The sequence below is a fragment of the Chlorocebus sabaeus genome, chromosome 27 (genome assembly GCF_047675955.1).
Source record: "Chlorocebus sabaeus isolate Y175 chromosome 27, mChlSab1.0.hap1, whole genome shotgun sequence".
Taxonomy (NCBI): domain Eukaryota; kingdom Metazoa; phylum Chordata; class Mammalia; order Primates; family Cercopithecidae; genus Chlorocebus; species Chlorocebus sabaeus.
In genome coordinates, this window is record NC_132930.1 from 26,102,525 (window position 1) to 26,125,653 (window position 23,129).

At 42.7% G+C, this 23,129-nt stretch overlaps 1 protein-coding gene across 7 annotated transcripts in view; it reads left to right on the forward strand.

Annotated features, from left to right (window-relative positions):
• Nucleotides 1-23,129, forward strand: part of CCDC149 (coiled-coil domain containing 149) — a 108,296-nt gene that overhangs the window by 24,034 nt on the left and 61,133 nt on the right. For all 7 annotated transcript variants that reach the window (XM_008017737.3, XM_008017738.3, XM_038008645.2 and 4 more), the window contains 2 exons: nucleotides 12,539-12,700; nucleotides 15,436-15,474. In XM_008017737.3, coding sequence (XP_008015928.3) covers nucleotides 12,539-12,700; nucleotides 15,436-15,474 — 201 coding nt within the window. The remainder of the gene's footprint in view (nucleotides 1-12,538; nucleotides 12,701-15,435; nucleotides 15,475-23,129) is intronic.

Genomic DNA, 23,129 nt, shown 5'->3' on the forward strand with positions numbered 1-23,129 from the left:
AGAATCATTAAGCTATGAACTTGAAATTGCTGAAATGTTATCTAAAAATTACAGAGGTGAATACAGATTTAGAAAAGGCTGTGGAAATGCCCAGGGAGTCTTACAATTGGAGGACAGAGGATCGGCGTGGACAGGAAAGGCTCACACCCAAGATGTGAGCGTGTTAATGTTGCACGGCTTAGGGATTGCCGCAGGCTGGAGAACTTCAGCAAAATGAACATCAGCATGTGACTAGCCCCACAGGGCATTGTACTCCATAGATACCCAAATCCATGTCTGGAGAGGTTAAATGTACGTGTATCTTCAAGTGGCAGTTCTGAATGCCTATCTGGGGTTGGTGAATCTGCAAGACTTTTAAGAACGAAGGTGCTGAATGGAGTGTAGTATACCCCTGTAATGGCAGGGAAGTGGTCCTTTTAAGCAATAAAAACGAGGTCAACATACAAATGTCGTTTTGATGATTCTATAGGAACTGTCCCGCATCCTCTCCATACACACTCAGTTTGTGTAACTGGATATTCTTTTTTCCCCAAAGCATGATGCTAAATGAGATTTAGACATTTAGGCATCATAATAAATTGATGGCTATCTGACTAAAATATGTAAAATCTATCTATCTTTATATGTATGTATATATTCAGCTTGGTGGGAACTGAAATTTATTTCTCAAATATGTATTCACCACACATTGCGGGCCAGGAGCTGTACCTGGCTCTGGAGGTGCAAAGATGAATAAGATGGGCCCTGGCTGCAAAGAGGGCTCAGTCAGACAAGTGGGCAGGTGGGCAGGTGCTGTGATACAGGGTGTGTGAGTGCTACTCTAAGTATACTCACAGTGCTGCATGGCTCTCACTCTGCCTGGGGGCATGGCAGAAGCGTCCCAGACAGGGACTCGGGAGCAGGGCGTAGGACAGTGTAGAAAAAGAGAGAGGTGAAGAAGCTTGAGCGTGGGGGCAGCCGTAGGTGGGCTGAACAGGAACGTGGAGGGCAGGAATAGAAGAGCTGATGATGAAGTAGGAGAGGTGCGTTGCAGCCAGATACTGAAAGGCTCCTGTTTGCGAATCTCCTTAACTTCAGAGTTTTTTTTTTTTTTTTTTAAAGAGTGGCAAGCCCTAATTTACATCCTCCAAAGGACGGGTACCCAGCCTAGACAAGTAGGGAAACCAGAAGGCTGTTGTGATGATCCCTGCCAGAGATCACAGGGCAGAGCAAAACAGAGGTTCCAGGCATGGAGGGGCGGCTTGTTGGAGGCTGGGGAAAGGAGGTTGATTGTCGAATGCTCTTCACCTGGAGCCGTTTGTTGGGTGGGAAGTGAGGTATTGCTGGATGGGGGATGGAGAAGAGGGGAAGGCGAGTGCAGTTATGAGTAGAGGGTGATCGGGGAGGAGGTACCTCTGCAGAAAGAATGAGTCTGCAGTTGAGAAGTTTCTAAATTATTCCTGAACATGAACCCTTTGGCCATGTCTGTTTATCATCTGCTGAGAAGCCTGTCTGGATTCGCAGGCATGCCCTTGCAGTGGCTAATGAGAGCTAGCCTGATCCCATTAGTAAAAATCTTGAAGGAACAGGAGTCTTTGTTTGGTGAGAGGTGACTCCACCCCATCCCCACCCCCTACCCTCCCCCGCCCCCCCGCACTACACCCCAGCTACCTTCATCTCTCATTTATCTGACTATAAAGCACCCAAATAGTAATGTAGTATGTCAGATAGCCATTTAATTATTATGATCTTTTGATCTTTGTTGTAGCAATTATGATTTGCTTTAATGCAGATAACAGTAAACGGGTAGATAAAAGCCCCTCAATGGCCAATAGTTTGGGCTCTTAGGATGATGAGCACAGGGCTACCTTCATGGTGTTTGTGTGTGGGCATGAATTAACATCGACAAATGAGTTGTGAGCTCTGCTTTAAAAATGTAATGGAAATGCAATTCCAGAGAAATTTATTTTTGAGAGAATAATAAAAATATTTTATGATATCTAGTATTCACACTCAAAACTGGGCATATTTTACTGAGCTTATTCCATTCGCGTGTCACTGATTACCTAGTATATTTGGCGTTAGTATATACCAGGTGGTTTCTTCCTTACTCCAGCTGGTAGGTGTGTACCCAAGGGCAGCCACGTGAGCCTCGCCCTGAGTGTTCCTGCAGCTCCTATGCACTCCTGTGTTTCTGTGTATGATTAATAGAGACTTAGAGATTAAAGTAAAAGAATTATTATTACATGATCACCATTTCTTTTTCAATCTTTATTCAAAAACCACAAGAAGGGGAGCCTTAGCAAGGTTGAGAAGTAAACTCAGTAGCATGGATTCTCCCCAGGTTGGTGCGGTGCACATTTGTTGTTTTCTCACTTCCCAGAATTCATTGCTTTTTCTCAATAGCACTTCCAAGTGGAGGGCATTACCATTGGATACAGTCTGTGTACATTAACAACTGTGGACAGGTGCCTAGGCAAAGGCTCCCCATAATCTGCTTTAGGCTATTGGAGACATCCTTGAACAGAGAGACAAAGAGATTGAAATGTAGCAGAGTCCAGTTCATCCCATTTGGCAACCTCTGATTCAACCTTTCCTGCAACAAGACCTGGTGATTGGTGGTTCCTGGTTCCCGTCTCCTTTGCCCAGATTTGCCTTGCTGCCCACCTGTGTCTAAGTCTAGTTCTGCATTCTCTTGCCAAGTCTATAAGGGCCAGTATCCTTCCAATATATTCCTTTGTTAGAGTGTCAGTTACTGTTGCTTACACCAAAGAATCCTAATTGATATACCCAGGTAACAGTCTGGCTCTTCCACTTACTACCTTTGTGATGAAGGATAAATTTACCTGTTTGAGGTTCTGTGTCCTTCTCTGTAAAATGGGACTAATCTTACAACCTATTTCATAGTGGCCATATAGATTAAATATGATGTTTCAAGTAGAACATTTAGCAGTTTGGAAAATACTAGTGCTCACTGGATAGTGGCTGCTACTGTTACTGTTATAATCAAATGAAGGTCATCTTCTTACTCCTAAGAGTGCGTGGCACATAGTAGATATTCAAAAAAATACTAATTTCATTTCTCTGTCCCCTCTTCTGAAAACAAACTGAAACCTTCCTTAGCTGGGAAGGAGAGCAAATGTCGGTGGTCCCTACTCTACACATGAACTTGACCAGCAGAGTTTCGACTTGACTGAAGAGCGAAAGTGGAGGCATTAGGAGAATAAAGTGTGTGTCTCTTGGCCCCTCCTAGTGACCAGAAAGTGGGGTATTTCCCTGTTTTTCCCTGCTTAAGTTGGCACTTTGGAGTGTGTTTGGGCAACCATGTGACCCACTCACCCACTGATGTGATTCTGGCACCAGCTGTCACAGCAGAGGCTGAAACCACGCATGAGTCTGGTTGCCTGGGGAGCACCCTGTGTAACAAAACTGCATTAGACACCGTGATCACAGACTGCATTAAGAAACAGCAAAGCCAGTGTGTTCTCTGTAGGACTGACAGCTCAGATCAAACTGCAGGATCCAAAGGTGTATCTGTAGAGTGGGTCCTGACCCACAATCACTTTCTCTTCTCTTCTGAAGCTTGGCAACACATTCCACCCACACTGTACTGTCCGATATAATTTACACCACAGGATGAAAGTTTCTTCCTGAGATGATTCTTAATGACACTCCCCCATTCAGAGCCCCTCGGGGCTCCTGATTGCTGAAAGAATACAATCTGAACTCCTCAGCACCACATCCAGGCCCTTTCTGACCTGGCCACCCATCTGTCTTTCTGACTTTATCTCTCACACTTGTACTCCCACCCTCCACTGCAGCCAGCCCAGGGTGTGGCTCACTGTTCTGACCACACATCTTCTGGCCTCTCACCTTTGTGCTTTGCTATGGCTGTTTCCCAGCCAGGAGTAACATTTTCCCTGTCACTGCCACTTGTCACAACTCCATCTATCCCCAACCAAGATGTATCCCTCTACCTCTCCCTCCTGATCCATTTCAAATACCACATTGTCCTCCAACTCCTTGAGCACCTTCTTTGCTAAGCTGTGATCACTCTGTCCTCCATGATAACAATAGTAGTAATAATCATTAACACGCATACAACACACGGTTTTAAATGTTTGACATATACTCACTCTTAATTCTCATACCAACCCTCTGAAGAGGCTATAAATATCTTCATTTAAAAATGGAGAAACCGAGGCACAGAGTGGCTAGGTAATTGGTCATGTCGCTAGTGAGTGACAAAGTCAAGATTTGAACTCAGGCATTTTTGGCTCCTCCTGCCATGTTCCCAACCATTAGTCTAAGCTGCTTTTCTCTCTTTTTGGGAGTTTTGTGTCGTCTCTTTTATAGCATTTAGTGTACTGTAGGTAGCCACTATTAGTGAATGATAATCTGCTACTTATTACCATCTATTATTATCTGTGCCCATGCATTGCTTAATGACAGGGATATGTCCTGAGAAATGCTTTGTTACACCGTGTCATCATTGTGCGACCGTCCTAGAGTGTACTGACACAAACCTAGATGGTATAGTCCGCTCCACCCCCAGGCTACGTGGTATGGCTTGTTACTTCTGGGCTACAAACCTGTACAGCGTGTGCCTGTACTGAATACTCTAGGCAATTGTAACACAGTGGTAAGTGTTTGTGTATTTAAAGATATCTAAATATAGAAAAGGTGCAGTAAAAATATGGCTGCATAATCTTACGGGACCACTGTTGTACATGCAGTTTGTTGTTGACACTGTTAAATCTATAGGTGGCCTCTTGGACCTCAGCCATTCCCTGTGGAATTCGATTTAGGGCCCCAGGAGAGCTGCCTCTCGTCCAAACAGGACCTGGAAATGAGTTACAATGTATTCCTCTGAGCTATGCAGTTACCTCTATGGAGTGACTTGTTGAAAATGCTGTTTTGCTCAACACAGGTAATGTGTTGAACCACTATATAACTAATTTGGTGCCAATACAGAATAGTAAAAAGAACCTGGAATGTGTAATGGAAAGTTCTGGTTTGAGCTGACAGTTGTTAGTTACTTATCTCTAGGAAAGCTGCTAACCTCTCTGAATCTCAGCTATTTTGCCCATAAAATGGGGAAAGCAGTTCTTGTCCCACCTGTCATAGAGTGTTGACTGTCAAATGGGAGCGTGTCTGTGAAAGTGTTCTGGATGCTTTAAATGCTCTAAAAGTCATGTGTTCAATCTTTTTTGAGTTTACAAAGCCTTTAGCGTAGCACATTTCCTTTCAAGCTCACAATAACCTCAATGTAGGGGGCAGCAGGTGGTGGGCAGAGCAGGGATTAAATCCTCAGAGCTGTGACTCAATCCCAGAGAACAACTGAATGATTTCCATGGCAGAATGGTCTCTATTCAGGTGCCTTTTACACCCACTCACCTCTCAAAATTCACATCGAACATCATTTCTCAAGCTTTCCTCCCTGCCCCACCCCCACCCACCTGTGCCTCTCTTCGTTCCTTTCACCAGATATTTGTTGAGTGAATGGATAAGTGTCCAGAGTGGCTTATTAGAGAACAGTGGTTCTCAGACTTTTAAAATGTCAGCTCATAAGAAATATGTGAAAATAGGCATATGTGTGTGTTTATTCCTATAGACTTTTCAAATAGAAAAGCTTCAGGAAACAATAATTACCCTTACTACAGGGCATACACCCTGATATTTTCTGCTCTGTTCTGTATCTTTTTTTTTTTTTTTTTTTTTTTTTTAAAAGAAAACAAGGATTGCAACTAATGTATCATGACCCACAATTTGGAAAACACTGTCATGGAATATGCTGGAAGTAAGGAGCCTTGTTCTTTACAACTGGGCAAGTCACTTGGGTTATCTGTGAGGTTTATCCCAGCTCCAGCATTCAGTGCTGACTCTAAAGGGCAAGGAAGTTAGGAGGCTGGGGGAACAGGCACGTGAGCATATGGAAGCTTGAAGATTTACTGCATTTAATGCACTTACAGTTTTTTTTGGCCTATGTGAGGAAGTAGAAATCTAATGAATACTTAGCTATTTGGGCAATTACTGTTGGAGAAAGATTTGATTTTATTCACACATTCATCATCGAGACTGTAGAGATTTGTAAGGGTGACTTTCCAATAAAAGATTCCATATCTGAAGTCCTTGGAGCCCAGATGTGTTTCTCATGCAGGAGTTTTGGGAATCTGAAACGAAATGCAGTACACACACTGTGTATTATATGTCATCCCCAGCAGAGTCTCAGGCAGCAGCCAGGGATCAAACACATTGATTTTTCTTCAGCAAATACATGAATATTCACACTCCGTGGGATAAAGGCCACAGACACCCTCACGTCAGCTTAGGTCACTAACAAGATAGAAACACATTTTCAGTTTTCAGAACCTTCAGAATTCCAGATAGCAGGAAATAACGTTTTGTTATCCAGGTATCATGCCTTCCCTCATCAAAATCCAATGATATCATTTATCTCATGAGGGTCCCAATACTTAGCTCAGTGCCCAGCACATAGAAGGCACCCAGAAAATATTTGACTGAATAATGAGGCCAGCTATAGCTTACAGAAAACTCCTGTTGCGATCAAATTGCTTTTGAGAAAAGAACCTTCTAGTTCCATTCTGAGGCCCTTTAGTTTGTCCCATTTCTTAGAAGTGAATGGAAATCTTACTGTTTGCACTTGGCTCCCTCATGAAAAGGAGAGAATAGTGAGGCTTGTGGATTTTTAAACATTTTTTTTTCCATCTTCCTTCAGGCTTTGCATCTGAGGAAATAAGTGGCAGACCCACTAGTTTTAGAAAAAGTTGTTTGAATCAATAAAACCTTTATTACTATTTGTTCTAGGTCCAGAAAAGTAGCCAAATTCAAAATGTCTCTTTCTTTGTTTCCTTGTACTAGGAATACCAACTAGATGTGGTAACCAACTCCATGAATATTCTGATTTTGGGGGGTGGGGCACAGAATGTTTAGTGTGTCAGGAGCTGGGGTTCCACAGGCTTAGCTCTATAATGAGCTGGGTTCCAATTCTGGCTTCGCAGTCCCTTGGCACATTATGCAAACACTTTCATTTAAGCCTCACTTCCTCATTTATAAAATGCAGATGATAGCACAGTAACTTCATTGCATTGTCCTGAGGATTAAAGGAGATTATGCAGGTAAAGCGTGTGTTACAAAACCTTGCTTTTTGTCATCAATAGCACTACTGATAGTGATCACATGAACCCTCGTCCTCAGTGTGGCGACTCAGTGGACACACAGCCCAGGGGCAGGTATAACCTCTCTCCACCCCAGACAGTCCCGTTCTTTGATACAGACACTGTGAGTCAGGATGGGTTAAGTTATGCTTCAGTAACAAACCCTCAAATCTCAGTACTTTGACACATCAATCATTTTTTTTCTGGATCACACAAAGTTCTCTGTGGACCCAAATGGCTCTCCAGGCAGTTGTCTGCTGTGCTTGCCCCTCCGAGCTCTGTTATCCTGTGGCAGCCCCATAGTGACCTGTGCTTCCACCATTGTTGCTGCAGGGGAGGAGAAAACCCAGCAATTCTCACCTCCTCTCTCAAGTGCCTTCCTCCTGAAGCAACTCACATCCTTTCCAATCCCATTTTATCAGGCAAAGCAGGTTCTGTGTTTCTGCTTTAGCCAAAAGCAGTGGGGATGGACAGTCCTGCCACATGCCTGGAAGGAAAGGAGAACTAGAAATAATAGCAAGAGCCATGAATATTGACTCAATAGATGTTTGACGTTTTCTCACTCGATTATAAATTGCTGCTGCAAACGCAGTTTCAGTCCCAGCACCCTGTCCCACCAAGTGACTGTCCAGAGATTCTGGAAATACTCTGGCCGCAGACGGTCTTTGGAAGTCATTGAGCCAGCTCTGTCTTAGACAAGGCAGAGAAAGCAAGTTCTGGGTGCTCAAAGTGAATCGTACCTTCTGGACTGGAGCCCTTACCCCGTGCTTTCCCCTGCACTCTTCACATCCAGTGATATTCGACAGTGGTGTTGAAATCGTGAGTTCCTCAAGGTGGAGAGTGCCCTGGGAACCCCCTCATCTTCCAAGTGTGGAAATGAGGCCCGGGGAGTGTGCGTTCTTTTGGTCCTTGTGTTTTATGTCTTTCCCAAGGTACCTGCAGTTCATGATGAGCCCATCGCGGGATCTGCTCTCTATAGTCACTGATCCTCCTCTGGGAGCCTAAACAGCCCAAGCACAGTGACTTAGCTTGTCTGGTTTTCCATTCTAATTTGGGTTCCTTCTAATGCCTCAGCCTTATAGTTGGTGATTGTTCAAAGCTGCCCACCAAGAAGGATCTTCATGACCTTTTTCTCTCCAGTTTTTTTGTTGTTTGTTTCCAATCACAGGGATAAGAAATGGGACATTTTAACAGCTGTCCTTACAGGGAATACACTTTTACTTTTTTAGAATGAGACCAAGAAATTTCATCTCATTCTCCAACACTCCCTTCTCCCCACTTCCCAGAGTTTTCTGTTGTTGTTTTGATGAGACATGCATATACAATTGTGCGTCTCTTAACGACAGGGATGCCTTCTGAGAAGTGTGCCACTAGGCGATTTCATCATTGTGTGAGCATCATAGAGTGTACTTACACAAACCTAGATGGCACAGCCGACTACACACCTAGCCTATGTGGTATAGCCTATTGCTCCCAGGCTGCAAACGTATACAGCACGTTCCTGTACTGAATACAAGGCAATTGTAACACAATGATATGTATTTGTGTATCTAAATGTATCTAAACATAAAAAAGGTACCATCACCTTTCTATGGTAGGACCACTATCATATATGCAGTGTGCCATTGACTAAAGTGTTGTTATGTGCTACATGACTGTATAAGATTTTTGGCTAGAAGCAGTAAAATGCAGTCCATGTTTGTACTTGTCTAGAATCCCAAAAGCTGCAAAAGGTGGCTGGCACAGACGCTCACCGGAATGGCTCTGAGACTGTTCCTCGCCCCTGAACTCGTGGGCTAACTGTGGCCTCTCAGTCCCTCCAGACCATTTTAGTTGGTTCTAACTTTTCAGACACTGTGCAGCTTGAAGCTTCCAGAGCCTGAGTTTTTAAAGTGTGGACTGGATAAGAATCATCTGGACCATGGGCTAAGAATGCACATTCCTGAGCCAGGCACCAGAGATTCTGATTTAGTGGGCCTGGGCTGAAGCCCAGGAATCTGCATTTTAACAAGCATCCCTTGCTGGGCGCGGTGGCTCACGCCTGTAATCCCAGCACTTTGGGAGGCCGAGATGGGCGGATCACGAGGTCAGGAGATCCAGACCATCCTGGCTAACACGGTGAAACCCCGTCTCTACTAAAAATACAAAAAACTAGCCGGGCGTAGTGGCGGGCACCTGTAGTCCCAGCTACTTGGGAGGCTGAGGCAGGGGAATGGCGAGAACCCAGGAGGCGGAGCTTGCTGTGAGCCAAGATCGCACCACTGCACTCCAGCCTGGGCGACTGAGCAAGACTCCGTCTCAAAAAAAAAAAAAAAAAAAAAAAAAAAAAAAAAAAAAAAAAAAAAAAACAAGCATCCCAGGTGATAGAGAGCAGTGTTTTCTTTTTCTTTTTCTTTTTTTTTTTTGAGATGGAGTCTCATGCTATCACCCAGGCTGCAGTGCAGTGACATGATCTTGGCTCACTGCAACCTCCATCTCCCGAGTTCAAGTGATTATCCTGCCTCAGCCTCCCAGGTAGCTGGGATTACAGGCACCTGCCACCATGCCCAGCTAATTTCTTTTTTTTTTTTTTTTTGAGACAGAGTTTCACTCTTTTTGCCCAGCTGGAGTGCAGTGGTGTGATCTCGGCTCACTGCAACCTCTGCCTCCCAGGTTCAAGTGATTCTCCTGCCTCAGCCTCCTGACTAGCCTGGGACTATAGGCACCCGCTACCACACTCGGCTAATTTTGTATTTTCAGTAGAGAGGGGATTTTGCCATCTTGGCCAGGCTGGTCTTGAGCTCCTGACCTCAGGTGTTCTGCCCACCACGGCCTCCTGAAGTGCTGAGATTACAGGTGTGAGCCACTGTGCCTGGCAGAGAGCAGTGTTTTCTAGGGTTCCTTATAGATGCCAAAGACTGTCGTGCCAGGGTGCGGCAGAACTACAGGGGAGGTGTCTCACCTTCAGCCAGAGCTCTGCTTCGAGCTACTTTACAAATGAGGCTTCAGCCTCAGGTTTGTCCTGCTGATAAAAATAAATAACATGGAGTAAAATTGTTGGGACCTACAGAACTTTTCCTCTTCAAATCCCAGGCCAATTGGTCTCAGCAGAGGCCCCTGTGCCTGTTTTCTACCAGGCACTTCAGACCCAGAAGCAAGGGAGGCATTTTACTACCCTTCCCGGCTTTCATGGCCTTATCTGGACCGTGCTTTGTGAGTGAAATAGCTTTTCTCTTAGACCCTAACAGAGACTGTTCAAGGTCAAGGAACTTGAATTTCCACTTTGACAGTCAGCAGTGGCCCTTACCTGTTACCCTTCAACAGGCGGGGTGTTCCCACGGAACTTACCTACTGCAGCTTCCAGTGTCTCCGTGCATGAGGATTTTTCTCCGCTAAATTGGAAGGCAGGAGTGTCTCTGGGGCCTCAGGTTTGAATCTGATAAATTGAAGGGATAAAGGTGACTGTCTCTGGGTCACCGATACTCGCAGTGCTGACAACCAAGGGTGCTGATTACGGGAAAAGAACTGGAGGAACAAGGGCAGATGTGTTACATTGTGTGTAAATAGTGTTTTTCCTGTGAAATCTCAATACGTCCCTGAGGACACTGCAGTTTGGGTTTCTGAGCCACTCTCCTCTGATATTTACTCATTGGGGATTTTACTCTTGAGAAATCACAGTGACAACAGAACCATTTTGCCTCCATGAAGACGATGTCAACGTCTCAAAATCCAAGACATTTTAAGGCAGGATTCCAACCTCATTACTGCCAGGAATAAAATTCATCCAAGGTGGAAGTGTCCTTTTTTAGAACTCAAATCCGTCTCAGAATTGCCTTTTCTTTCCCCTTTGTTTTTGAAGCTAAGCAATTACTTTTTTTTTTTTTTTTTAAGGAAAAAAAAATTGTGCAAATGTACAAAACTCTCTTTTTCCCTCTTTCATTTATTTGAAATTGAACTTAACAAAGTCAGTTCCGAGCAAGCACTATATATGAGTAATGCTTTTTGTCCATAAAAGAGCATTGACTCTAGTGGAATGGGAGTGCTGATTCTCGCTCCGCTTTGTGTGCGCGTCCATAATGACAAAGTACTCATGTCAGAGTGTATAATGAAACTATAAATTGTTTTCATGAATGCTCTGAATTTGGTCTTTTACGGGGCAAATTCAAAAGGTATTTAGTGCCACATTTCACATATGTGAATAATACCAGACGGTGCAGTATATCCAATGAAAAGTGAAGTGTCCTATTTGGGCCCACGCTGGCCAGTATGGTGGGTCAGACGTAGGTAAGGGTGGTTTGCGGTGCAGGAGAGTGAGCAGAAGGAAGGATGCCACATCACTCTGAGGCAAGAGTTCCAACCAGGTGTACTCATCTGTTTTGGGAGGATTCAAAATGGGGCTAAAATACTTAGCTTCTAAGATTGGTCTCTGGATGGGGAGTGCCTGCGTCTGAATCACAGGAAAAGTTAAACACATCATCAGGGCCATGTTAGTGGACAAATTTGCAAGTAAGAAAATAGCTGCTGGGTTTGGTGGGCAGTTGCAATCTATTGCAATGATTTATGGTTCAATTATTTTTACTAACTTTTTTGGGCTTTTTTTTTTTTTTAACAAGAAAAACTATATGGACCAGGTGTGGTGGCTCATGCCTGTAATCCCAGTACTTTGTAAGGCCAAGGTGGGCAGATCATCTGAGGTTACGAATTCAAGACCAGCCTGGCCAACAGAGCCTGGCTGTCTCTACTAAAAATACAAAAATTAGCCGGGCATGGTGGTACGCATCTGTAGGCCCGGCTACTTGGGAGGCTGAGGTGGGAGAATTGCTTGAACCCAGGAGGTGGAGGTTGCAGTAAGCCGAGATCATGTCACCGCACTCCAGCCTGGATGACAGAGCAAGACTCCATCTCAAAAAACAAACAAGCAAACAAACAAAAAACCATATAGGTTTACTCTGGAAACTTAGAAAACACAGAAAAGCATCAAGAAAAGTTTTAAAACCTGGGTGAATAATTTGACCACCAAGAGATTATCGTTAGTAACATTTTAATAAAATTTGTATTAAATATCTTAATAAAATTGTACATAATCTTACCTGGATATATAAATCCTTTTTGAACAAAATTGGGGTCCAATTGTCTACCTGTTTACCCGTTTATGCAACTCTTTGAAACGTTCTGGTTTTTGACTTATTGTCCAAGGTTTGGGTTCTGTCGTGAGGGCACTGCATGTTAGCACTGTCGAAACCTTTATGTACATGTCATTTGCTGAAAAATATTTCTCTGGGCATATGAGCTCTAAAAATGAGAATAGCAAAAATTCTCCACAGGGTGTGTGAAGTACGTTGTGTGTTAAATGGAGGCCCATGGATGTTTTTAACCTGTTGCCTGGATTTTTTGCTTTGTAGTACCTGGTGTGTAAGAGGAAGCTGGAGAGCAAGAAGGAAGCCCTGCTGATCCTCTCCAAGGAGCTGGACACCTGTCAACAGGAAAGAGACCAGTACAAACTCATGGCCAATCAGCTCCGGGAGCGCCACCAGTCACTCAAGAAGAAGTACCGAGAGATGATCGTAAGTGTTAGGCTGCCCTGTTCGGCCACTTTCCTGTTCCCTGAATTAAGATATAAAGAGATTTTCACATGCTGTTTCTTTAGAAATGGTTAAATGTAAACAGTTCAAAGTGGAAAAATGTAGAAGTAAAAGTCACCACCTCTATTTCCTCCACAACCCAGTCCCACTCACAAGTTAATCTCTCTCTCTCTCTCTGTGTGTGTGTATGCGTGTGTATGTATATGCTTCTTGCTCTGGCATCTGTGAACACACACGTGTGTGTTTGCACTAGGCTCCCCCACTTATCCAAGGGAGGCATGTTTCAAGACCCTCAGTGGATGCCTGAAACCACAGATAGTATGAAACCCTATATATGCTGTTGTTTTTTAAATCTGATAGCCAAATCAGCTCCTAAGTGACTAGCGAGTGGGCCACATAGACATCGTGGATACCCTGGATGAAGGGGTGATTCACATCCCAGGTGGGATGGAGGGGAATAGTGCAAGATTTCACCACACGACTCAGAACAGCATGCAATTTAAAATTTATAAATTATTTATTTTTGAAGTTTTAGGGAGAACATGTTTGGACCATGGTTGACCTCAGGTACCTGAAACTGAGGACAAGTGGGGACTACTGTATGTGTGGCCGTTTACTTGTTAATTTTATTATATAGAGTTCTTCAAAAAGAGGATTCATAAGTCTACAGTAATACAGAGGCCACTAGCTACAGGTGGCTACTTCGTTTTAAATTAATTAGAATTAAATAAAATAAGAGACTCCATTCCTCAGTCTCAGTGTCACATTTCATGGGCTCAGGTGACTGATGGCTACTGTATTGGACAGTGTATATAGAGAGCATTGCCATCCTTCCAGAGAGTTATATTAGGCCAGATGCAGTGACACACCTGTAATCCCAACTACTTTGAGAGGCTGAGATGAGAGGATTGCTTGAGCCCAGGAGTTTGAGGCCAAGCTGAGCAACATAGTGAGAACTGTTCTCAAAAAAAAAAAAAAAAAAAATTCATGGAGAAATAAAATAAATTCCAAATTTATTTTTAAAAATAATAAAACATGCTGTTTTCCCTCAGCACTTTATTTTGGACATCTTTCTAGGCCTACAGATCTAACTCATCCAGATTTGAATCATCCAGATTTCTAGGCATACAGATTTAACTCAGTCTTTTTTTTTTTGAGACGGAATCTCGCTCTGTCACCCAGGCTGGAGTGGAGTGGTGCGATGTCCGCTCACTGCAAGCTCCACCTCCCGGGTTCATGCTGTTCTCTTGTCTCAGCCTCCCGAGTAGCTGGGACTGCAGGCGCCTGCCACCATGCTCGGCTAATTTTTTGTATTTTTAGTAGAGATGGGGTTTCACCGTGTTAGCCAGGATGGTCTGGATCTCCTGACCTCGTGATCTGCCCCCCTCGCCCTCCCAAAGTGCTGGGATTACAGGCGTGAGCTACTGCGCCTGGCCTTTAACTCAGTCTTTTAAACAGTTGCATGGTAATACACAGTATGGACATAGCCATACTTTTTGTAACTTTTCTCGTATCTTGGGCTTTTTTATTTTCTCTAGGTTTTTATATGGCAAAACTTTTAAGATGCAAATGATACTGAAATGGAGAATGCCAGCTACATAATACTAGTTTTCATTCTTGCTGCTTTTGAGGCAATCTCTTTTTTAAGTGGGGCACTATTACTGACATTTAACTATCTGTGCTGGCATTATTAAACAGCCCTGGAGTAGAAATAGAATAGAATAGATTCCTCAGGTTAAAATCATGTTGACTTACATGTGGACAGCATTAGATATTAGAGTGCTCATTTAAGGAGCATTTGCTTATTCACCTGAAATATTCGTATTCCCTGATATGGCACAAAAGGGAGAGGAATTGAATCCTTTTTTTTTTTTTTCGGAGACAGAGTCTTACTCTGTTGCCCAGGCTAGAGTGCAGTGGTGTAATCTCTGCTCGCTGCAACCTCTGCCTCCTGGGTTCAAGCAATTCTCCTGCCTCAACCTCCCTAGTAGCTGGGATTACAGGCACCTGCCACCATGTCTGGCTAATTTTTGTATTTATTTTTTAGTAGAGACATGTTTCAGCATGTTAGCCCAGCTGGTCTCGAACTCCTGACCTCAGGTGATCTGCCCACCTTGGCCTCCCAAAGTGCTGAGATTACAGGTGTGAGCCACCACGCCCGGCCTGAATCCTTTTAAGGCCAAAAAAAAAAAAAAAAAAAAAAAAAATCTAATAGGACTAGAAGTTCTCAATGTCTTCTTAACTTTGAGCAAACACTGTCCCTCCCAACATTGATTGTTCTGCCCATAGAGAAAACTCTCTCTCTCTCTTTCTCTCTCTTTTCCTCTCTCTCTATGTGTGTATGTGTGTCCCCATCACTGTTCTTTGGCTCTAACTATTTAAAAGAGGAACTCAAACCAAATGAAATATTATTTCAGTTTAGGCTCTGATCAAAAATAATTTTGACAAATCTAGTTTTTTTATTCAAATAATTTTAGAAAATATATAGATTTGGTCCTAATGGGATTGATTCTCTAGAGGTTTTTCCAAAATAACTCTGGTTCAGTTTGTAGTTTTTTTTTTAAAGTATATTTGAGCTTGCTTCAGCACATTACTGGCTGCAGGGTGGGGAGGGTGGGGAGAATCTACATTTAGGTTCATAATTTAGTTCAACTTCTTGTTTCTAAGTCCATCTATATTTTTTTACAGAGTAAAATGTAGCATGTGTTTCTTTGTAGGATGGAGATCCATCACTTCCTCCTGAAAAAAGGAAACAGGTAAGACTTATTTCTGATCTCAGATTGTTTTACTGATAACTTGCAGCAATTGGGAGGATCAGGGAATGTCATAATGTAAAGGACTTCCTTTAATTTCCTGGAATTCTTTCTGTTATTGGGAGGAGTGGGTAGAGATTCCAACTGCAAAGAGAAATTGGGAGTGGAGTGAAGGAAACCCAGTGAAGTCTGAATGGGGGAGGTACACCAGTTGACTGCATTCCCCTTCTTGTTGGGAATCCTGATGGGAAATAGAGTTGAGGGCACATGGTTACAGGACTTGAGCTACCTACTGTTCAGTGGGTACAAGCTGTGGGCATATACCATTTGGTGGGTGCATACTGTTCAGTGGATACATACTGTTCAGTGGGTGCATACCATTCAGTGGACACGTACCACTTGGTAGGTGCATATCTTTGTGTGGCTGTATACTCTTCTATGGGTGCATAGCATTTGGTGGGTGCATACTGTTCAGTGGGTATATACTGTTCAGTGGATACATACTGTTCAGTGGATATATACTGTTCAGTGGGTGCATACCATTCAGTGGACACATACAACTTGGTAGGTGCATATCATTCTGTGGCTATATACTCTTCTATAGGTGCATACCATTTGGTGGGTGCATAGTGTTCTGTGGGTGCATACTATTCTGTGGGTACAGACCGTTCTGTGGATGCATACTGTTCAATGGGCACATACCATTCGGTGGGTACATCCCATTCTGTGGGTGCAAGCTGTTCTGTGGGTGCAGACCATTTGGTGGGTGCATGCTGTTCTGTGGGTGATTACCATTTGGTGGGTGCCTACTGTTCAGTGGGTGCATACCATTCGGTGGACACATACCACTTGGTAGGTGCATATCATTCTGTGGCTATATACTCTTCTATGGGTACATACCATTTGGTGAGTGCATACTGTTGTGTGGGTGCATACCATTCTGTGGGTACATACCATTCTGTGGGTGCATACCATTCTGTGGGTTCCTGCTGTTCTGTGGGTACATACCATTTGGTGGGTGCGTGCTGTTTTGTGGGTACATACCATTTGTTGGATGCGTACTGTTCAGTGGGTGCATACCATTCTGCAGGTGCATACCGTTCAGTGGGTGCATACCATTCTGTGGATGCATACTGTTCTGTGGATCTATACTGTTCAGTAGATGCATATGGTCCAGTAGGTGCATACCATTCAGTGGGTGCATGTCATTCAGTGGGTACATGCTCTTCTGTGGGTGCATACCATTTGGTAGTTGCATACCGTTCTGTGGGTGCATAACATTCAGTGGGTGATACCATTTGGTGGGTAAATGCCATTCTGTGGGCACATAATGTTTAGCGGGTGTATACCATTTGGTAGATATATAATATTTGGTGGGTGCGTGCCATTCTGTGGGTGCATACTGTTCTGTTTAGGTTCTGCCACTTCACACTCTTAAAGGCCATCTTCCATTAAAATTCACATGCCTTTACTTTCTTTTCTCCTGCACCGTGGCCAACACTGTTTATTGACCAAACCAATGGTTTTAGATGCACATTTTTATCATCAAATCCTTATATATATGTGGATCTGCTTCTTAACTCTATGTTCTGTTTCTTTGATCTCCCTGAAAAGTCCTGTGGTTCTACCACATTATTCTTATTGTTTTGCTTTATAATACTTCGAATATCTTTTTGGGCTAACCTTCTTCACTTTGCTCTTCCTTTTCAAAGGTTTCTTATTTGTTACTTTTCTCAGATAAAACCTAGAAACATTTTATCAAGTTCTCCTCTGATCCTTCCCACACAAATCCTACTGGTATTTTGATAGGGGTTTGTTAAATTTATAAATTAACTTGGTCTCTCTCTCTTATAGATAGATATGTTCTGTGGCTTTATAATTAAAACATTTACATTGACTAAGGAGAATCTGATGAATTCCAGTAGTCTGTTAAGCTGCATTCTTACAACTCTAAAAACGCAAGTTCAATGACCTACACATTGGCTTTGTAGCATTTCAAATTGCATTAAGTTTCTATCCCTTTAGGATTGAGAGTGTGGTGGTGGGAGCTTGGACTTTGCAGGCTTTCTGCCTGGGTTGGAACCACTGAGTCACTCTTCTTTATACATGTATTTATGAGAAAGAGAGAGAGAGAATGAGAGAGCAAGCTATTTTCATATATACTTTTGTTAGAACTTTCCTTAACTTTATAGTTGTTCTGTACTGACATGCCCTAAATGATGACTTTTTATGGACTTGAAGGGAGTCCAGATCATGGTGATGTTAATGCTGTGTGTTTCCCATTATAGGGAAGCCTCTGTGCCTGAGCAGGACTTTGAAATGGGTGGATGCAGATAGCAACCCAGGAATGATTTGCTCTCTTCCCAGCTATCACGACTAACCCTGCATCCTGCTTCTGCTCAGTGATGGTGTACCAGCACCACATGTATATTCCTTGATTCTGTGGAGTCATTACCTTGAGACTTTTTTATGCTGGTGAACAGTATGCCCAACACACACACATTTATCCTCAGAGATCAGCTCAGTCCTATGGTTACCCATTCATTCGTTCGTTCATTCATTCATTCAGTGTGCTTACTTATACACTCCCTCTCTATCTTACGGATTATTTTATAATGCTCCAGGTTTGATCTAAAGTCACATTTTTCTGTGATGCTCATTGACTTTTTTTTCTAAACAAAATGTAGAAATTTATCTTTTATGTTTAAAAATTGGAGTTCTTAATCCTGAATTGCCAGGTGTTTTGGGTTTTGAGGTTTCGGTGGTTATAAGCAGCACCTTTGCTGCTATTTTAGAGTTTGTTAGTATTCATGAAGGAGTTTTATAGTTTTAGGGGAATTCACATTCCATAACTTTATAATAAAAAATTTATATCAACTGAAGAGAATCTGATGAATCCCAGTAAGTCTGTTAAGCTGCATTCTTATAGCTCTAAAAATATAAGTTCAACATCCTAAACGTTGGCTTTGTAGCTTTTCATATGGCATTAAGTTTCTGTCCCTTTAGGACTGAGTGTGGTGGTGGGAGCTTGGGCTCTACCGCCTTCCTGCCTGGGTTGGAACCAGTGACTGCTGCATGAGATAGGATGCTTCAGGGTGCAAGTGACAGAAATTCTAAACTGCTTGAACAATAAACGAATTCATTACTCTACATAGCCAGAAGTTCAGAGGTAGTGTGGGCTTTAAGTACTTGATGGTTTATGGCTTCATGAAGTTGTCATGTACTCATTCTCTCCACTGTGCCAAATTTAGCAAGTAAAAATACAGGGCACCCAGTACATTTGAATTTCAGATAGGAATGTAGAAAATTGTACTCTTTTTAAGTACAAAAATGTGTTCCATGTGATTTTGGGGATAGGCTTATATTAAATTATTATTCATTGTTTATCTAAAATTCAAATTTAGCTGGATATTCTGTATTTTACCTGACAACTCTACCATTTTGCCGATTTTAGCTCGTCAGCTTCCTCTTACATTTAGTATCAGCTTCCTTCTGTGTCTGGTTCCCCTCAGGAGAAGCAGAAAATGCAGCCATGGAAAGTAAGTCCTACTCTGCAGTCTGGCTGGGCCAGTGTAGGACTTACTCCCATTCCTGGTCTAGTAACACACACCAGGGGGCTGCTATACACTCATCAGCTTTGATTCATCACTTGGGTTGGAAGTGCTGTTAGAAGTTAGCAATGATGTCCACTAAACTAATTGTGAGACTTTGGGAAGGCTCCTTTGAGTGTCTTGAGTCTCAACTTTCTCATCCATAAAATGGGGATAAATATGGTACCCAATGCATAGTATGGCTGTCAGGATCAAATGAGACAGTGCAAGTAGAGGCCTCAACACAGTGCCTGGCACGAGGTCAGCATCCATCAGTGTTTCTCACCTGCTGCTCCTCCTCGTCATCTCTTTTTTAAACAATTGTATGTTAGCAGGTTGATTCTGTCCAGCACAGCTCTTGGCTGTCAACAGGACACACTGGCCTTGTTGGGACCCTTTTGGTTGCAGTTGCCACTCAAAGTAGCTTGCTCCAAAGACAGGTTCTGGCTCATAGATTATGGGAAGAGTTGGTTGAGCATTCCCCGTGGGAGACAGAAGTGCCACTGGGCCCCAGGAATAGCCACAGCAGGGCCCAGGAGCCCACGCGTCTCGTCAGCTCTCATCTCCTTTTCTGCTTCCTCCTCAGAAGCGGAGATGAGATAGAAAACAATATCACATTCTTAGTCTTTGAAACACTTCGTATTTTTCAGAGACCATGCATATATGCATGCCTGCATGCAGTCTCCCAGCGTTCTTCTGAGGTCACACTGGGATGTGTGTCTTTCGTAAAGGCACACGGCAGCATCACAGTTAGCAATAAATAAAAAGAGTTTAGATTCTGGCATTTAATTGCATGGATTCAAGTTTAACCTTTCCACTTGCTGACTGGGCAAACTATGTCACCTTTCAAAGACTCAGTTTCCTCCTGTTCATAATGGACATGATATTGAGATGTGTTTGTAAAGCTCTTATGAGGAATTGATGTGGCAGTGTTTGTGCTGCGCATTGCCTGTTAGTTGGAGAGTGCTCAATGAGTATTGGATATTTTAAATTTTTCCTGTGACTTATCCAGGGGCACATAGCAGGTTAATGGAGAAGGCCTAGAATCCAGACCCCTCCAGCTTGTAGTTTGGTGCTCTAGTTCAGGCTTTTTCTTCTATATTCGATTCTTAGACTATTTGAGCTGGGGAAAACCGTAGTCAACATTCAGTCCAGCCCATTTTGGAAGTCTAAAGATTAAGTGTCTTGTTCAAAGCCTTCTGCCTAGGAGTGGTAGAGAACCAGAAATTGAGCTAGGAATTTTTACCTGCTAAGCCAGGCTTCTTTCCCGTAGCAACCAATATATACGTGTATGTGTGTGTGTGTGTGTGTGTGTGTATATGTGTGTGTGTATATATATATTTGTTTTTTGCTTTTTGGGTCTTCACATTAAAGGATAGATGAGAACTTTTACATTTGTAGTTCTAGAAATATAGTTGTTGAGGCTTTCTTTTGGAACTCAGAATCCTTTTTAAAACAACCAATTTCCAATGGCAAATCATCCGTTAAAGAAGCTGTGGAGAAATTGAGACAACAGTGATTGCACTAATAGCTTCTCGTGGGATATTGAAATGAAAATTTCTTCTTGTGACTTCAGGCAGAAGTGTACACAGAGTGCCCCTTTGCACTGCAGTGAGAGATCACCAAAAGATCTCCAACGACCCTTTAAATATTTTCCTTTTGCTAAACAAGCAGTTCCTGCAAAGCAGACAAAGGGGAATTTAAATTATCTTGGGTTAATTTTCTTATAAGATGGGATTCTTCGGGGTTACAGAGGTACATTTTCCCCGCGAAAACTCCTTGAATAAACGGTCAAACACATCTTTAAGATCTTTGTCTTTTCCTTTTTTGATTTCAAACAGACATACTACGAAAGGTATCTCTCTTGGTCCAGGAGGGAGCTGTTGCTTTCTCGCCTCTAAAACGTGATGGCTTATTTAGACAGTGACATGTGCCAAGATGACAACCCTGGAAAAATCAGAGCATAGAGTGGTCCTTTGTGGGATGGGAAGGAGCCTTTCATTTCCATAGAAAAGTCTCCTTGGTCAAGCTTATTTTAGTCTCCTGTGACTGCAAATCACAGTGACTTTGTATATACGTCCTGGTTTGTTGCTCAGAACCTAAAACTTCCTTCAGAGATCTCAAGTGCTTTGAGATGTTTCTTTTTATATCACTTTGAATGGTATGACTTTTTCATTACACCAGAGAAACTAGGAAGAAATCCCAGGTCCTGTCCTTAGGAGCACTCCCAAATCATAACAACAGCAACTTTATTGTGAGGACTAATGCACCTTGCCATAAGCCCTTTCAATCCTTGAAACCATTTTGTAAGGAAGGTGGAAGCACACCCCCCCCCCCCCCAATTTATAGATGAGGAAATTTAGGCTCAGTGAGTCTAAAGAACTTGGGAGCTATTAATGGAGCCACTAAGTGGCAGATGCGGAATCATAATGGCCAAGATTAAAGCAAACATTTATTTAAATAGCAACCTCCCAAGCCTATTCAAAAGCGTTTGCCTGTGGGGCCTGGAAATGCATTCATTCACAAGTGTGTGTTTTGAGATTACGAGGTGGCAGTAGGCTGCTAAGGTCTCCTTGCATAGCCAAAAAATATGTACGAATAAGCTCTCGGCTGGTCGTTCTTTTTGTAAATAAGACAGCTGTCGCTGTAGCAAAGGTCATCACTTGGCAGTTGCGGTGAACGGGGGCCCTTGCTAAGCAAAGCAAGTTTCACTCTATTACTATTAACACAGGAGTCACCATCAGACCAAAGCAGCAGAATAGAAATTGCAATTAAGTTTGCCATCAATCACACCTCTCAAGAATGCTTGATGTGTCATCAGACTTTTTTTTTTAATGTATTCTTGCTTAATCTAGTACTTTCCCATATTGAAGGGATGGATGAGGGTCCTAGAGTATCAAACTTTTTAATACCATGTAAAAATCTGGTCTCTTTTTCTCATTCTCTTTTTCCTTACTTTTCTTGAGAAAGTGCCTAGGTCAAGGGCTTGCTTGTCTGTCTCTCTCTCTTATTTTCCTCTCATTTTTGAGTTCCAGTTCTGATATATGTCTTTCAGATTGAGAGGTATGTTACCAGACTTTCTGGAATACCTCATTTTTATGTTATCGTATAGAATAACTTTTCCATGGCTAGGTTAAATGTACAGTCATTCCTCAGTATACAAAGGGGATTGGTTCCAGGACCCCCGTGTATACCAAAATTCTCACATACTCAAGTTCCCCAGTCAGCCCTGCAGAACCTGTGAATATAAGAAGTTGGCCCTCCATATCCATGGGTTTTACATCCTGTGAATACTATATTTTTGATCTGCATTGGGTTGAAAAAAATTCACATATAAATGGATCTGTGTGGTTCAAGCCTGTGTTGTTCAAGGATCAACTGTATTTAATAAATTCTGAAGAATTTAGGATGACTTTGTCACTACCCGATAGGTTCATTTTGCCCACTGCCTAGATAGAGCCAATTTATCAAGACAAGGAGATTGCAATAGAGAAAGAGTTTAATTCAAGCAGGGCCAGCTGAATGGGAGACTGGAGTTTTTTTTTTTTTTTTAATCACTCAAATCAGTCTCCTTGAAAATTCGAAGACTAGGGGTTTTCAAGGATAATTTGGCAGGTAGGGGGCCAGGGAATAGGGAGTGCTGTCAGATCTGAGATGAAATCACAGGGAGTTGAAGCTGTCTTCTTGGGCCGAGTTGGTTCCTGGGTGAGGGTCACGGACCAGTTGGCTAGTCCCAGTAAGGTTATCCAGTTGTCAGAAATGCAAAAACCTAAAAAGACATCTCAAAAGGCCAATCTTAGGTTCTACAATAGTGGCACTATTAGCAGGAATAATTAGGGAAACTGCAAATGTTGTGATCTCTGGAATAATGGCTGGTGATTGTTTAATGATACCTACCTTTCAGTAGAATTCAGGCCTTCTAACTTGCTGGCTTTTCATTAGTTTTACAAGAGCAGTTTAGTTTTTGAGAAGGGCTATTATTTAAGCTATAAACTAAATTTCTCACAAAGTTAGCCTGACCCATGCCAGGTGTTAGAAATACCAAAATTGTTAGAAATAGATAATCGG